The sequence below is a fragment of the Penicillium psychrofluorescens genome (genome assembly GCF_964197705.1).
Source record: "Penicillium psychrofluorescens genome assembly, chromosome: 5".
NCBI lineage: Eukaryota > Fungi > Ascomycota > Eurotiomycetes > Eurotiales > Aspergillaceae > Penicillium > Penicillium psychrofluorescens.
In genome coordinates, this window is record NC_133443.1 from 599,114 (window position 1) to 614,874 (window position 15,761).

Here is a 15,761-nt window from a genome sequence, read left to right on the forward strand (position 1 = left end):
CCGACATGGCCCGAATATACATCTTTTTTTTTGTTTTGGACACTCCCTTGAAAACAGAGGAGCTGGTCTCTCTGACTATTATTATTATCCTTTTTCTTCTCGACACCATGCCTGACCCGAAACATCCTCCTACCTCTTCCTCTCCGACCTCTTCCAACCATGCGGGGAATGTCTCCTTGCCCGCGGGGAAATCAGACCGAGCCCAATTGCTGGCGGCCCTGGCAGCAACCGACGTGACTATTCGCCGGATAGACCAGTGAGCTGGACAGGCCGATTCGCCATTGTGCCATAGCACTAATCCTCCGCAGACTCCTCTCCACCGCCGACGGCCAAGAGACCGTCCTAGCAACGATCAACTATGTCTCCTCCATCCTACATCACCTCTCCGCGTCCGCGCCGTGGATCGCGCTGCAAACCCGGCTAAGTCTCCTCACACGTCTCAGCGGGCGCCAATTACCCTTGCCCCAACCATCCAAGTCGGCCCCGTCCAAATCCAAGCTCGCAGCGCTGTCCTCTGTCGCCTCGGAGACGCGCTACAACCTCCGCCTCTTCGGGCTCCTCCCGCTCTGGATCTGGGGCTCCGATATTTTGAAATCACCGCCCGCAGACCCCATCCTGCACGCCCTGGCACACCTCCAAGTCGTCTCCAACGTCATCTACCAGCTCCTCGAGAACGTGGCCTACCTCGCCGAGAAGGGGGTGGTCTCGCGCCGCTGGGTCGATAAATATGGCGGAGTCGACAAGTGGTATATATGGAGTACGCGCGGCTGGTTCGGACATATTTTCTTTCAGTTCTTTGTGCTCTGGCGCAAGAGTGTCCTGCGCCGGAGACGGGTTGCTGCGCAGCGTGCCGCTGCTCCGGCTACTGCCGGAAGCGAGAAGAATGCCAAGGCGGAGGACGACGAGTCGCTGAGGCTTGAGGTTCGGGCGTGGCGCAAGAGTCTCGTTAACAATGCTATCTGGGCACCCCTGTGTATCCACTGGTGTCTGGAGAAGGGGATCGGGATTCCGGAGCACTTGATCGGGCTACTCAGTTTCTTCGCTGGCGTCTGGGGGCTGCGGGATGCCTGGGCAGCGACGGCCAAAGCATAGACGTGTTTTGTTTCTTCTATACCATTTTGTGTCTATTTGTTTGGCTTGCATATACACCCTGAGCTTTGCACCCTGATATACCGACTTTCACAATAGAATATAATTAGACTTGGGAAGATATCAAAGATGCTCGAGATGACCTCGGTAGTTCATTTAACGATTACCAATTCATCCAGCCTCCTCTCCTCCTGTGTACATACGGAGATAATGCCTGCCTCAGGCACCAATATCGACTGCCTTCCATGCGCTTCGACGGCCAGTCAGGTGGCGGCAATCGGCTGACATAAACCCGCTTAGGTCATCGCAACTATCGTCACGGCCCGTACCTGGAAGCTCAACACTCCATCTCTTCCACCATCATCTCATCCCCCATCTCCCTCTCTTTCCAGTCAGGTTCTCCTTCCTGGTCGACCGGTTCTTCTATCTTGTTTCCATCGTCGCCCTTTTTCTCTCTTTCCCATCCGCGTTCCCCATCGGGCGAGCTTGCCTTGGGACACTTGACCTCTTCCAGAGCTTGGTTTCCATCCACGTCACGACTTCAGATCCTGCACCATGTCGGCGGAGCCAGATCACACCCACGATAAGAAGAGGATCAACCTCCAGTATGTTCCTTTTGCCATCATCCTCATCGTACATGCTAACCTGCATCACTAGGGACGCCTCGGGCGCCGAGAAGAAGGAGGTAAGAGCGATTGCAGAACGGGTGGCAAGTATCTGGCACTGACAAGGATCTATAGGAGCTTGATACCTCCACTGCTATCCTCAAGAAGAAGAAGAAGCCCAACTCATTGATGTAAGTGTGCTCCACACACCCGCCACTCGGCCAGACGCTGACAGCTCACCCACTCAGTGTGACTGACGCCGTGAACGATGACAACTCGGTGATCGCTCTTTCAAACAACACCATGGAGACGCTCCAGCTCTTCCGTGGTGACACAGTCTTGGTGAAGGGCAAGAAGCGCAAGGACACTGCCCTCATCGTCTTGGCGGATGACGATCTCGATGACGGGAGTGCCCGTATCAACCGTGTCGTCCGGCACAACCTCCGGGTGAAGCACGGCGATATCATCACCGTCCACCCCTGCCCCGATATCAAATATGTAGGTTATTATCCCAACTTTCCTTGGTCATTGCTAATCACCCATTCCTCTGCGACAGGCCAAGCGCATTGCCGTCCTCCCCATCGCCGATACCATCGAGGGTCTTACTGGCTCTCTCTTCGATGTCTACCTGGCCCCTTATTTCCGCGAGGCGTACCGCCCAGTCCGACAGGGTGATCTGTTCACAGTACGAGGCGGTATGAGACAGGTGGAATTCAAGGTGGTGGAGGTGGACCCGCCAGAGTACGGTATCGTCGCTCAAGACACAATCATTCACTGCGAGGGCGATCCGATTCAGCGAGAAGACGAGGAGGGTAACCTCAACGAGGTTGGCTACGACGACATTGGTGGTTGCCGAAAGCAGATGGCTCAGATCCGTGAATTGGTCGAGCTGCCTCTCCGCCATCCCCAGCTCTTCAAGTCCATCGGTATCAAGCCCCCTCGTGGCATCCTCATGTACGGTCCTCCGGGTACCGGTAAGACTCTGATGGCTCGTGCCGTCGCCAACGAGACCGGTGCCTTCTTCTTCCTGATCAACGGTCCCGAGATCATGTCCAAGATGGCGGGTGAATCCGAATCGAACCTTCGCAAGGCGTTCGAGGAGGCCGAGAAGAACTCCCCGGCTATCATCTTCATTGATGAGATTGACTCCATCGCCCCCAAGCGTGAGAAGACCAACGGTGAGGTCGAGCGTCGCGTCGTCTCCCAGCTCCTCACTCTCATGGATGGCATGAAGGCCCGCTCCAACGTTGTGGTCATGGCGGCCACTAACCGGCCCAACTCCATCGACCCTGCCCTTCGTCGCTTCGGCCGTTTCGACCGTGAAGTTGACATTGGCATTCCCGACCCCACCGGCCGTCTGGAGATCATGCAGATTCACACCAAGAACATGAAGCTTGGTGACGATGTTGATCTCGAGACCATTGCCGCCGAGACTCATGGTCACGTCGGATCCGATCTGGCCTCGTTGTGCTCTGAGGCTGCCATGCAACAGATCCGTGAGAAGATGGACATGATTGATCTTGATGAAGATACGATTGACGCGGAGGTGCTTGACTCCCTTGGTGTCACGATGGAGAACTTCCGCTACGCTCTGGGTGTCTCCAATCCCTCCGCCCTGCGCGAGGTTGCCGTCGTCGAGGTCCCCAACGTGCGCTGGGACGATATTGGTGGTCTCGACGAGGTCAAGCGCGAGCTCATCGAGAGTGTCCAGTACCCTGTGGACCACCCCGAGATGTTCCAGAAGTTCGGTCTCTCGCCTTCGCGCGGTGTGCTGTTCTACGGTCCTCCTGGTACTGGTAAGACCATGTTGGCCAAGGCCGTTGCCAACGAGTGCGCCGCCAACTTCATCTCCATCAAGGGTCCTGAGCTGCTGAGCATGTGGTTCGGTGAGTCGGAGAGCAACATTCGGGATATTTTCGACAAGGCGCGTGCCGCTGCTCCCTGCGTGGTCTTCCTTGATGAACTGGATTCCATTGCCAAGTCTCGTGGTGGCTCCGTTGGTGATGCTGGCGGTGCTTCGGACCGTGTTGTTAACCAGCTTCTGACCGGTACGTATTCTTTCTAGATTTTTTGATCCGACAGCCACTAACTTCTGTGCAGAGATGGACGGTATGACTTCCAAGAAGAACGTTTTCGTTATTGGTGCCACGAACCGTCCCGAGCAATTGGACGCTGCTCTGGTTCGTCCCGGCCGTCTCGACACCCTGGTCTACGTTCCCCTGCCCGACCAGGACTCCCGTGAGGGTATTCTCAAGGCTCAACTCCGCAAGACCCCCGTTGCTGGTGATGTCGACCTGAACTTCATTGCTAGCAAGACCCACGGCTTCTCCGGTGCCGATCTTGGCTTCGTGACGCAGCGTGCCGTCAAGCTGGCCATCAAGGAGGCCATCACCGCGGATATCGAGCGCGTCAAGGCGCGCGAGGCCGCCGGCGAGGATGTCAAGATGGAGGATGAGGAGGATCTTGAAGCCGAGGACCCCGTACCCGAGCTCACCCGCGCCCACTTCGAAGAGGCCATGAAGACTGCTCGTCGCTCCGTCAACGACGTCGAGATCCGCCGCTACGAGGCCTTCGCGCAGAGCCTGAAGAACTCCGGCGGCAGCAGCTTCTTCCGCTTCCCGTCCTCGGGCGAGGTGCAGGAGAACGACACGTTCGGCGAAGCCGGCAATGACGATAGCCTCTACGATTAAATAGCTCTCCCCTCTCAGTGTGAAATGAATTTTTCTTGCGTTGTCTCTGTGTCTTTTCAGTCATGGTTGTGTTTCCCTGCGCGGAGGATTTGACGGGTAGATCGTTCTTTTCATGGTTGGGAACTCAGCCTGGACTGATAGCTGTTTTTCTTCTTCTCTTTTCTGGTTCTGTTTTCTCTGTCTCTCTGTTCACATACAATGTGCCATAATAGCCCCTACAGGTGGAAGAATCTCTACATTGGAGCATGAGTTGTCCGTCTGTAAGATTTTGTAAATGCGATGCACTGTTGGCAGGCATATAGTAGTACATCGGTGCGGCTTATCTACAAGTATACTACAAACTGAAATTGAATATAAATTGTAGTACACATTATTCATTAGATGCTATAACAAATGCAAGTGCTATGTCTAAGTAATCCGCCCAATGCAAGTGAAACAAACGCCATGAAGTTTCGAGACCAGAAAATTAGAACTTCGGCGAGAAGCGGCTCATAGCGCGGATCTTGGCACCGTAGAAGTAGAACAAAATCGGGATGGGGACCATAGCCAGGGTAATGAAGCCTAGCAAGCTGGAAGCCCAGTTGACGCCGAGATTATGATACATCTGCGTAGCAAACAAGGGGAACGCGCCGCCGAGAGTAGACCGGATGAGCGTGTTGGCCGCGATGGCCGAGTTGGCGAACATCATGTACACGTCGATGATGTAGTTGAGGCCCTGCATGAAGATCACCAGGATGCCCAGGCCGATGGGCACGCCTGCGATCACCTGCGGTACCCAGGAGATGTTGGGATCAGAGGTCCAGCCAAACCAGAACAGGCCCACGGGCAGGAGCACCGAGGCAACCATCATTGGGATCAGGCGCTCCTCTGGGACGACGCGGCCGTGCTTCTTGAGCTTGCGCGCGAAACGGGTCTTCGTGGTGTAGATGATCAGGGCGACGCCGAGGAAGACACCGATCATGATGCCGATGAAGGGGAGGGCGGCGACGCCTTGGTGTGTCCAGCCACGCACCTCGCCGAAGGAGATCGGGTACGCTTCGAAAAAGAGATAGAGGATGCCGTAGATCAGGGCCAGGTAGAGGGTGATGGCCAAGAGGATGGGCTCGAGGAAGAGCATCTGGAAGGGGCGTAGCAGGTACTTGTTGCAGATCTGGCGGAAGGTTGGCTTGTGCTCGTCCAGGAAAGAGTGCATGGCCCAGTTGCCGGTCTCGCGGCGCAGGCGGGCGGCGCGCTGCTGCAGGAGGACAGGCGGGTAGGTCTCCGGAACGACGAACAAGGCGACGCAGCCGAAGGTCGCGGAGGCGATGAGGGTAATCCAGGCGGTCCAGCGCCAGCCTAGGTAAGAGTCGGTGATGAAACCGCCGACGATGGGGCCCATGACGGGGCCGAGGAAAGTGGCCATGCTGAACATGGCGATGGCGATAGCGCGGTCGACGGGATTCCAGATATCAGCCATGGCGCCGCCGACGACGGCCAGCGGCGAGCAGCCGAAGACCCCCATCAGGAAGCGGCAGATCAGGATGGTTTCCAGGTTCTGGGCGACGGCGACGGGGATCTGGAAGATGGCGAAGATGGCGTAGCCGGAGAACAGCGGCAGGCGGCGGCCGTAGAGCTCGCTCAGCGGCGCCCAGAAGAGGGGACCCAGTGCGAAGCCGAAGACCGTGAGACTTGTGCCCAGAGTCATGACTTCGGTCGACACGCCGTACTCCTTGGCCGTGACGAGCGTGGCGGTCGAGAACACGCTGCTTGCGAAGGTGATCCACACGGTCATCGAGGACATGGTCACGGTGATGATCCATTTGCGGAGAGGCGTGAAGTTCTGTGGGTTCCCAGGATCGTTAGGTCCATCCCATTCGACGAGATTGGGGTCTTTGGGTGCTGGTTTCTCGGTGTTGAAGGCGGCGTTGCTCTCAACATCGGCGCCTTCCCTAGGCAGATCCTTGTCTGTCTGGGTGACAGAGTCACTGACAGGATCGTGGTGCTCCATACTTAGACGAGGCGTGGGAGCTTCCGAGTCGAAGCGGTGGTTATCGTCATTGTCGTTGGCGCTCATAGTTGGTGAACCGTGATCTTCACGAGACATCGAGCACGTTTTTTTTCTTTATTGCTCTTGATTTGGATGGATGTCCTGTCCCAAGCGGCGCACTACACCGGCTTTAAACACTCATCGTTTTTTTTTTGTTCCTGCAGTGGGTCTTTGATGATAAACCTGGACGGAGTTACTCGCCCTCAAGTCGTCCGACTTGGGGCATGTACCAGGACTCGGCGTTTAACATGGTAGATAATCAATTGGCGTAGACCGAAGAGCGATCCAATAAGAGCGAGCCATCCTAGGGGAAAACCCCCAGCGGGGCGAAATGATGCCGTACATCCGTCAGACTGACAGTGGATTATGAGAGCAGCAACGGACATGAAAATCGCCACACATCGGTGTCAACGGAGGGCCGATGGTGCGAAGTGGAGCACCTCGGTAGATCGGCCCCGGCGCAGCTACCGACTGGTTGCTTATCTGATCGTGACTATCTACGAGAAAATCACAATAATTCATAACGGACAAACTAAACAGGGCATGACTCTCTCTAAACAAGCCGACCAGATCATTCGGTAGAAAAGCCCCCGTCCTGCTTAATCTTTTGAACCCAATCTTCCACCGCCATGACTTCTTGCCCGACCATCACATTGCCTTTCCCGATTTTTTTCAGTTTATCCTCGTCATACTTGGGAACGTGGAGTTTTTCGTGGCTCTTGCTGCACACCTGATGCTCCAAAGGTCCCTCTTGTAGCTTTCTGAAGCAATTCTCATCGAATTGCACGTCCGCACATACTCGGCAAATATATATATCGTTTGCGTAGGTCCAAAGCGTTCCACATCTTCCATCGCATTCGTATTCTACAGGACCTTCCATATCTTTGATTGTCTTGTCAGCTGATTCCAGTCGATTGGTTTCTTTGGTAGCGTCCGTATCCTCGTCTTCTTGATCGGGTATGATGAGTGACCATGCGGCCAGAGAGTTGGTTTTTGGATGCCGGAGATGACATAGGTCGCATGGACACTTTGGGGTTTCTTTGCGTTTTCGAAACGGTGGAAGCCGAAGAGCATCCTGTGAGAAGCGAACACCCCGTCAGTAAGAAATGACTCCATGAGTTGCAGGTGGACGTACTGCTTGGCCAAAGTGGCATGCACCTTGAGCGCGCGGCTCAGCGAGCGATAAGTGACCACTTCGCTAAATACCTATGATAATATTTACAGTGCACTGCCCTATTAGACTTTTGCGGGCCCGAATTTAGGGTTACATCGCTTAGAATTACCCCCGTAGTTCTCCTAGAATTGAACTGATGCCAAGTGATACTATTGGTCTCGACAACGCCCAGAAACTCACACCAATGCGACAGATCACGAGGAAATAAGTATGACGAAGCTACTATATGAACGGATGGGACTACGTGGATGAGGCTGATAACTAGTGATGATTGCCTCTACCCAAGCTTAGCCCCTTAGTGGCAGAAATAGCGCCGATTTAACTGGTTATCAATACTTTAATGCCAAACAAGCGTGGATAAAGGCTGCGTACAATGAGGAAGATGGAATGATAGGCGATCTGACAAGGTCGCCATAGACTTCCCTGGCTGGGTTGTTCCGATGGTAGATTTACACGATTCTATTGATCCTTACCGTTTGATGAGAATGTCTCATTTTTTACCGTCAGCCGATGCGATTAGAGGGGAGCAGGGGGGTTTTTTTTTGGTTAACAAGGAAATCCAATACGGTACAGATTGCGATGCGACTAAGCAAGTAGTGGCGGTATTGTTCATTTTGGTGGATATCAACTGGATTAGATGGTTGGTTCATTGATACAGTAGTGAATGCCCAGCACCTTTCCAATCTACCCCATGACCCCATCTGACACGTTGTTGTCCGCCGCCTCATAAAAAGACGCTTTAGGCTTCTCAGTCAACTGTCTGTAATCCAGAATTCTACAGACATTATGTTTGCGGGAATCAAACCAATAGTCCCACCAGATGTCCCGGAATCGAGCAGCATATTCGAAGCCTGCGAGCTCCATGTAGGAGAAGATGTCTTGGGAAAAAAGGAACCGCTTCCAATCCTTGGCGTGAGTGTATACCCGTGAGGCCTGGATTGCACAAAGCATTCCATAAAAGATACCCCATGAATTCATGCCCTTTTGCCCACAGTATGGAAGGCATCTTATGGCCTTGCCAACATAGAATGTAGCAAGGCCTTGTGCCTCATCTCCAGTAGAATGATCGTCAATTCGAAGATAATCAGGCATGTCAGTCATAGTTATAATCTGGCATCGGCGAATCAAGGGATAGAGAAAAGACAATGACAGCCAGAAGAAAAGATGCAGCATGGCATCGTCAAAGGAGGAGAAGCGATAGGCAGGACCGAACAAATCATCCGTAGAAAGCATTCCTGACTTCAACTCCCCACGGGCATATGTCGGAGGCTCTCCGTCGATGTTTTGATCGATTTGAATGTAGAAGTCCATGTGATCCTTTTCAAGGGCTAAGCATTCATTTAGCAGAGATTGGTAGGCATCGTGATCAGAGACATTGGTGGTGTCAATAGCGGTAGCAATTCGCGATATCTCTGCCAGAAGCTTAATCATTTCTAGCAATGGTTCGCTTTCATTGGTGTCCTTAAGCCACGCTATTTGTTGCTCGGACAGATGCATCATCCCCGAGAGCACCTATGTCAAAATTAGGAGATAAGAACATTGTAAAAAACCACATCGATAGAAGCATTTGCATACCACTTTCAACTTTTGGGTTTGGCCATAGATCGCAGCCAGTATCGGAGTGGTAAGCACTTCAGGGCGAAAGTATTTCATAATTGCGCACAATCCGTCTATATGAGCGAACCATTCAGAGAGGGTGTATGGACAATGGTGAGTCTAGGTCAATGTGAGTTACAAAACTGGCAGCTTTAAAAAAAATCCTTACCTGAATTTGCTGGAAAACGACACAGGTATAAATGATATCATCAGTGTAAGTATTGCGGGTGATTGTCCTTGACATGTCCTGCATTGCATGGTTGTATAGTCGAAGCCCATACTGCAAGGCATGTTCATCATGGTGAATCTTGCCTAGGAAAACGCATGATAATGCGGAAAGGGCCTTCTCTAGCATCGCGGTCTTCTGAGGGAGCCCGGAGATGCCTGAAATAACAAACTGCGAGGCATCAATATTACACGTGCGTTCCGTCTCGACCGGGAAGTAGTGACTGAAATAGGATGAAAAGAGCTGGTTACGCATCATCGGGCCCCAGGGGACAGTCTGGGGTAAGTGGGAGGTCTGTGACGATGAGGCCAATAGCCGTGGCTGACTAAAGTATGCGGGTCGGCGCGAGTGTTGAGCCTCGATCGAGGCCGCGCTCTTTCCCTTTTTCCCCTTGAAACGCTTGACAGTCTGATTCGTCATGTCACGGAAGACGAGTTCCCACTCATCTCGATACCCGGGGCATTCTTGGCCTTGTCGAGTGCACTGTCCACAATGGGGATGCTGCCGGTCGCACTATACAGAGACACACGGCGAGATTAGCACTGACCTCGCTGACGCGAGAAGAAAAACAAAAACAGAAGGACACTCACTCGTCGCTTGACAGCCCTGCAGTTGGCACAACTTTTGGAGATCCTCGCGCGAGGCACGTTGCGTAGTGACATACTTGCGTAGTGAAGAGGGGAAGCGAGATCGAGCACTAGGCTGTAGTGAGATCTGAAGAGAGACTCCAAGGGGAGTGTCAAGGGGAAGAAATGACCTGCTTTATGCTGCTACTAGCGAGCACAGCTTAAATGATCAACCTGTACCGGTACTTAGCTAGCGGGTCGATATTTGGGGGCCATGACTCTGGAGGTAGATGCCAAAATGGCCCCCAAAACACGCCCACCAGCGTCTCCTCTTTTTGACTCCCGCGAGCGTCTTTTAAAACCAGGAGATTTCTGGAGTGATTTAGATCATCGTCGAGTCTATCTTGCCTCGCACTCTTGAATCTATAAGATATGCCATATTACGCATCGTGGTGACGAGGACGACCAGCATGTATCTATGACAAAATGCTGCTCTATGTTTTGGGCTCGGCGCCGGCGGAGATCGGCTGTGGCAATAATCCTACCCCACCGTTTCAGTTCCCTTGGTACATAATCGCTAGTTTCAGTCTAGCCACTACCATCGGTACCTCGCCGTTTCGAGAAAGGGGTAAAGCCGTATGCGACTCGGCTGAAACTGTAGAAACCACACGTCACCTCTGATCGTCTGCTCTGAGCACCCCGAACGAAGGCGGAGCAGATCACTGAGCACATAGTTCAATCGTATCACATAGCAAGTGAATGATTAAGATCCTGGGTAAAAGGGCGCGGAAGAGCGTCGAAGATAGCCATTGTCAGCGGCCGATTGACTGTCACCCAGCATGGCGCATGTAAAACATGTATAGTCTTCCACCACGAGTGATGCAAATAAGAATATGTGGATGAGCACGGGCATTTCTGGTCGATGACTGAGACACGCGACCCCGTGACGCGTCCCGTGCTCTGGCTGGCCCACTCATCTCCTGCTTCCTTCCGCTTGTCGCTCTGCTACTTCTCAGGCCATCATGCCGACGCGCTCTCGCCAGCCTGCTGAGGTCGCCGAGCCCGACGAGGGGCTTCGCAGTCTCGCCTTCAACCAGCCGCTGTCATGGCGCGTGGGCCGCGCCGCCATCCCCATCGCCGACCTGCTGGAACGCTTGCAGACCCTCGCCCAGGAACTGCGCAAACTCGAACAGGAGGAAGTCGACAAGGATTCGCTACGGAAAGTCTCCCAGGAGCTGGCTAGTGGACACCTGCTCGCTCACAAGGATAAGGGCGTGCGGGCGTGGGCCACCCATTGCATCGTCGATGTCTTGCGATTATGCGCGCCCGACGCGCCGTTTACGGCAAACCAGCTCAAGGTGCGCTTCGAAGGAGGGTACCTCCCAATGGCAGACGCGCTGACCCGCAGAACAGGATATCTTTACGTGTATCGTCACTTCGATCATCCCCGCCCTGGCCGATCCATCCAATGCCTACAACGCGCAACACAATTATGTTCTCAACTCCCTCGCCGAAGTGAAGAGTGTGGTGCTCATGACCGATCTCGATCATCCGGATTCTCTGATCGTCCCGCTGTTCACAGGCTGCTTCGACATCGTCTCGGGATCCTCAAAGGCCTCGACCGGCGAGGAGGTGGCCAAGGGGGTCGAGTTCGATATGACTCGATTATTGGTGACTGTGATTGACGAAACTCCAGTCCTGGCTCCAGAGGTGGTGGACATAATTGTGGCACAGTTCCTGCGCGTGGATCCTCGGGTGCTTGACAGCTCCAACAAGAAAGGGAAACGACCAGATGCCCCGCTGGACACCAAACAAGACACGCTTCTGTTGAAGGACTACCCGCCGGCATACAACATGGCCAAGGCCATCTGCCAAGCCTGTCCAGAACGAATGACGAGCCATATTAGCCAATATTTCAACAACGTGATCATCGATGCGTCCGTGTCAGCCGGTCAAACAAACGGTGCCAAGCACGGCGCGAAGAAATCGAGTCTGGACGACTCCGACGAAGAAGGTGAAGACATTAAAGAATTGAGCAAGGCGCATCGTCTGATCCGTGAGCTGTGGCGGGCGTGCCCCGAGGTGCTGCAGAATGTGATCCCTCAAGTGGAAGCGGAGCTGTCTGTAGAATCAGTGGCCTTGCGCCTGTTGGCTACGCAGACTATCGGAGACCTCGCTGCTGGAATCGGTGTTGCGGGACCCCCTCCGCCACCGCCAATGGACCCTGCGGCGTATCCGCCAGTAACCTTGGTCGAATACGCCCAAACCATCCCTCAGCCGAATGTCCTCCTGACTCCCGTGTCCATAAAACCCTTTTCTCAGGCCCACACCTCGGCATACGAAGCGTTTCTCAGCCGACGCCTCGACAAGACACCATCGGTCCGCGCCGCTTGGGTGACTGCCGTGGGACGAATCCTGTTCACTTCAGCGGGAGGTTCTGGTCTAAGCGAGAGTGAGGAACAAGGGCTCGTGCGAAGCCTGGCTTCCATGCTGCGGGACGCTGATGAAAAGGTTCGTGTCGCTGCAGTAGACACAGTTGGCAAGTTCGGACTGAACCATATCGTTCACAAGCTCGGCGTGGATGGTGGTTGTTCTTCTCCGGATTCGGTGCTTGCCATTCTCGCTGAACGGGTCAAGGACCGCAAGCCGCAGGTGCGTGAGCACGCGATGAAAATCCTTGCTCGAATGTGGGCTGTGGCCGCAGGGGACATTGAGCAAAATACCGAACCGGTGGTGTCAGTCCTGAAGGACGCCCCTTCCAAGATTTTCGATGCCTATTACACCAACGACCAGGAGATTCAGATGTTGATCGACCGGGTTCTATTTGAAACTCTTCTGCCCTTGAGCTATCCCCCCGTCAAGTCGAAGCCATCACGAGGAGGCTCCAACCAGTCACAGAAGCAGAAGGAAAGCCAAACTTCCGAGGTTGATCAGGATGTCGATGTCGACAAGATTCGCGTTCGCCGAATTCTCACGCTCTTGCGGGGCCTGGACGAGAAGGCCCGGCGAGTCTTCTTCGTCATGCTGAACCGACAACTGAACATGAGGCAGGGCACGACGATCTATCTGGAGGCTTGTGAGAAGTACAATGTAGGTGTCTCCCCCAATGCATTAAATGACAGGTGAAACTAACGAGACACTTCCAGGGTGGTGTGAGCGACAAGGACGGGGAGCAGGCCAAGGCCCAGCTTGGGAGAGTTGTCGAAGGACTTTCAAAGACATTCCCTGATGCTTCACGCGCATCAGCGGACTTGTGGAAGTTTGCCAAGTTGCATGATCGACGCAGCTATCAACTTGTCCGCTTCTCCATGGCCGCCGTGAGTGATTATCGCACAGTGATCAAGGCCATTAGAGAACTCCAGCGGCGAATGCAAAGTGCCAACAATTCACCATTGCTCGAGACCTTGACTCCCCTTGTGTATCGCTCTGGGTCTCTGATCTTCAACCGGAGTCACATCCCAGCGGTCATGAGTCTCTCTCGCACAGACGAAAACGGGCTGGCCAATCCGGCACAGGAAATGCTGAAGGAGATTTCGTCTCAAACTCCAGAAGTTCTAGAGGCACAGGTCCAGGAAATGTGCAAGGACCTTGAAGCAGATGCCCCCAAGGCTTCCTCGGCCGGTGATGCTGGTACGGAGGAAATCCTCAAGGCCTGCGCAGGTTTCGCGAAGAAGCTTCCGGCAAAGCTTCCCAAGGAGCGCAAGTTCTTCCAAGCTTTAACCAACTACGCCCTGTACAGCTCCTCACCACATGCTGCGAAGCATGCTGTGTCGATCCTGATAGCCACTGCCGATCGGAAAGAGATGTATGCCAAGGATCTTGTGCAAAAGTGTGTCAAGAAGTGGACATATGGGTCCGACCGGTTCCTCACTCGCCTGGCTGCTTTGTCGCAGTTGAGCCTCCTGGCGCCGAGGGAAGCAGATGAGGAAAGCGATGCCATCGTTTCGATCTCTATCAACCAGATTCTTCTCAAGAATCGTGCTCCTGAAGCGGATGCTGGATATAGCTGGCCTGACACTGTGGATGAGGAGACGAACGCCAAGGAGTGGGCACTCAAGATAGTCGTGAACCGTCTCCGGGCCAAGGGAGGCTCGGATGACGAAGCAGACTTCCGAGCTCATGCAGAGCCCGTGTACAGCACCTTGAACAAGCTGATCGCCGGCGAAGGAGAACTGTCCAAGAAGAAAGACACACCAGCAGGTCAAAAAGCACGGCTACGTCTCCTTGCTGCCAAGTCCCTTCTCAAGCTTTGTGCCACAGTCAGTGTCTGCGACCGCCTGCTGACTGCCAAGGACTTCAACTCGGTCGCTTTGATGGCTCAAGACCCTCTCCTCCCGGTGCGAAGCGAGTTCGTCAACAACCTCAAGAAGAAGCTGGTGCAGAATACATACCTCAGTAAACGCTGGTATATTGTCCCGTGTCTGCTAGCCTTTGAGCCGAGTCATGGCTTCAAGGAAAGCACCCTCACCTGGCTCAGGTCTCGTGCGGCAAATTTCACACAGCAGGCCCAAGTCAGTGGAAAGCGGACGGAGCATACGATGGTCATGGAGCTCATCTTCCCCCGCCTCCTTTCTCTACTCGCTTACCACCCAGACTATCCGTCTGAAAGCCTGGATGAGTCGACGAAGCTCGGCGACCTGTGCGACTTCTCACGATACATCGTCTTCTATCTCCTGGCTGTGGCTAACGAGCACAACATGTCCCTCATCTTCCACGTTGCCCAGCGCGTCAAACAATTCCGCGACGGCATCACTAAATCCGACGAAATTTCTACCCGCCTCCACACACTGTCCGACCTCGCCCAGGCAACCATTCGCCGCTTCGCAGATATCTATTCCCAGCAGCACAAGTTCGGCGGCGGTGCCGGCGGCACCAACATTCTACAGACCTACCCGGGCAAGATGGGCGTTCCCAGCGCTCTCTTCGTCCCGATGCCAAACCACCGCGAAGCCCAGGAGGTCGCCGACAAGAACTTCTTACCGGATGAGATGGACGACATGCTAGATCGCGTCGTTCGCAATGCATTGAAATCTAGCTCTCACGGCGGCCAACCCAGGAAACGGAAGCCTGACTCTCTGGACGCGAATGGCAACGCAAAGAAACCGCGTCGAGACAAGGACAAGTCTGCTCGTCCACCCCGCAAATCCACTTCGTCGGTTGGTGCATCGTCAAAGCCTGCCCGGCGCAAGCGCAAGGACGAAGACCATTGGTCCTCCGACGGCGGTGCGGTTGATGATATCCCCTCCTCTGCCCGTCGACGCAGCGGCCGAGGAACTGGAAGGAAGTCTGTCAGCTACGCGGACAAGGATAGCGATGACGATGACCAGGAAATGAAGCAATGGAATGAGGGCGACGAAGCGGATGATCATGATGATGACGAGGAAGATGAGGATGAAGATGAAGAAATGCAAGACGAGGGCGCTGAGCAGGAGGGGTCTCAGGCTGGTGCGGACAGCGAGAAGGAGAACTCACCGGCCCCTGCTTCGAAACTAGCGACCAAGAAAAAAGAGCCGAAGGTTCAAAAGCCCATTCAGACTACGTTGCCCACGCGCCGGTCCTCGCGGAGAGGATAAACACAGTGTGGAGCGACAATGTGTCGTGGATGCAGATCAATGAACATCAACTCCCAACATTTCCTTGTTTCCTCGTTTTGTGTTATTACATTTATCCTGCATTCATATTGTTACCATGGGATGGGAATCTTTTCATGTTTTCTTTTTCCTTATTTTTATTTTTTATCTTTTGTCTTTCCCAGAAGTATGCCATTCCATTTCGAGATGAATACCCAC

General features: G+C 53.9%; 4 protein-coding genes across 4 annotated transcripts; 3 read left to right on the plus strand and 1 right to left on the minus strand.

Moving 5' to 3' along the window:
• Positions 1-107: 107 nt before the first annotated feature.
• PFLUO_LOCUS7497 (uncharacterized protein) lies at positions 108-1,092 on the plus strand (the record flags this gene model as incomplete). The annotated part of the gene is made up of 2 exons (XM_073785148.1): positions 108-256; positions 309-1,092. 2 exons carry the CDS (start codon positions 108-110, stop codon positions 1,090-1,092), a joined length of 933 nt encoding a protein of 310 aa, XP_073641532.1.
• Positions 1,093-1,644: 552 nt separating this feature from the next.
• Positions 1,645-4,384, plus strand: PFLUO_LOCUS7498 (AAA ATPase cdc48; the record flags this gene model as incomplete). Its single annotated transcript, XM_073785149.1, has 6 exons — positions 1,645-1,694; positions 1,747-1,774; positions 1,830-1,885; positions 1,943-2,192; positions 2,251-3,742; positions 3,795-4,384. 6 exons carry the CDS (start codon positions 1,645-1,647, stop codon positions 4,382-4,384), a joined length of 2,466 nt encoding a protein of 821 aa, XP_073641533.1.
• Positions 4,385-4,850: 466 nt separating this feature from the next.
• Positions 4,851-6,437, minus strand: PFLUO_LOCUS7499 (Citrinin biosynthesis cluster MFS transporter mrr1; the record flags this gene model as incomplete). Its single annotated transcript, XM_073785150.1, has 1 exon — positions 4,851-6,437. The coding sequence occupies one exon, from the start codon at positions 6,435-6,437 to the stop codon at positions 4,851-4,853; it is 1,587 nt and encodes a 528-aa protein (XP_073641534.1).
• Positions 6,438-10,994: 4,557 nt separating this feature from the next.
• On the plus strand, positions 10,995-15,545 carry PFLUO_LOCUS7500 (Sister chromatid cohesion protein pds5; the record flags this gene model as incomplete). Its single annotated transcript, XM_073785151.1, has 3 exons — positions 10,995-11,330; positions 11,386-13,062; positions 13,119-15,545. The coding sequence occupies 3 exons, from the start codon at positions 10,995-10,997 to the stop codon at positions 15,543-15,545; spliced, it is 4,440 nt and encodes a 1,479-aa protein (XP_073641535.1).
• Between the last annotated feature and the right edge of the window lie 216 nt (positions 15,546-15,761).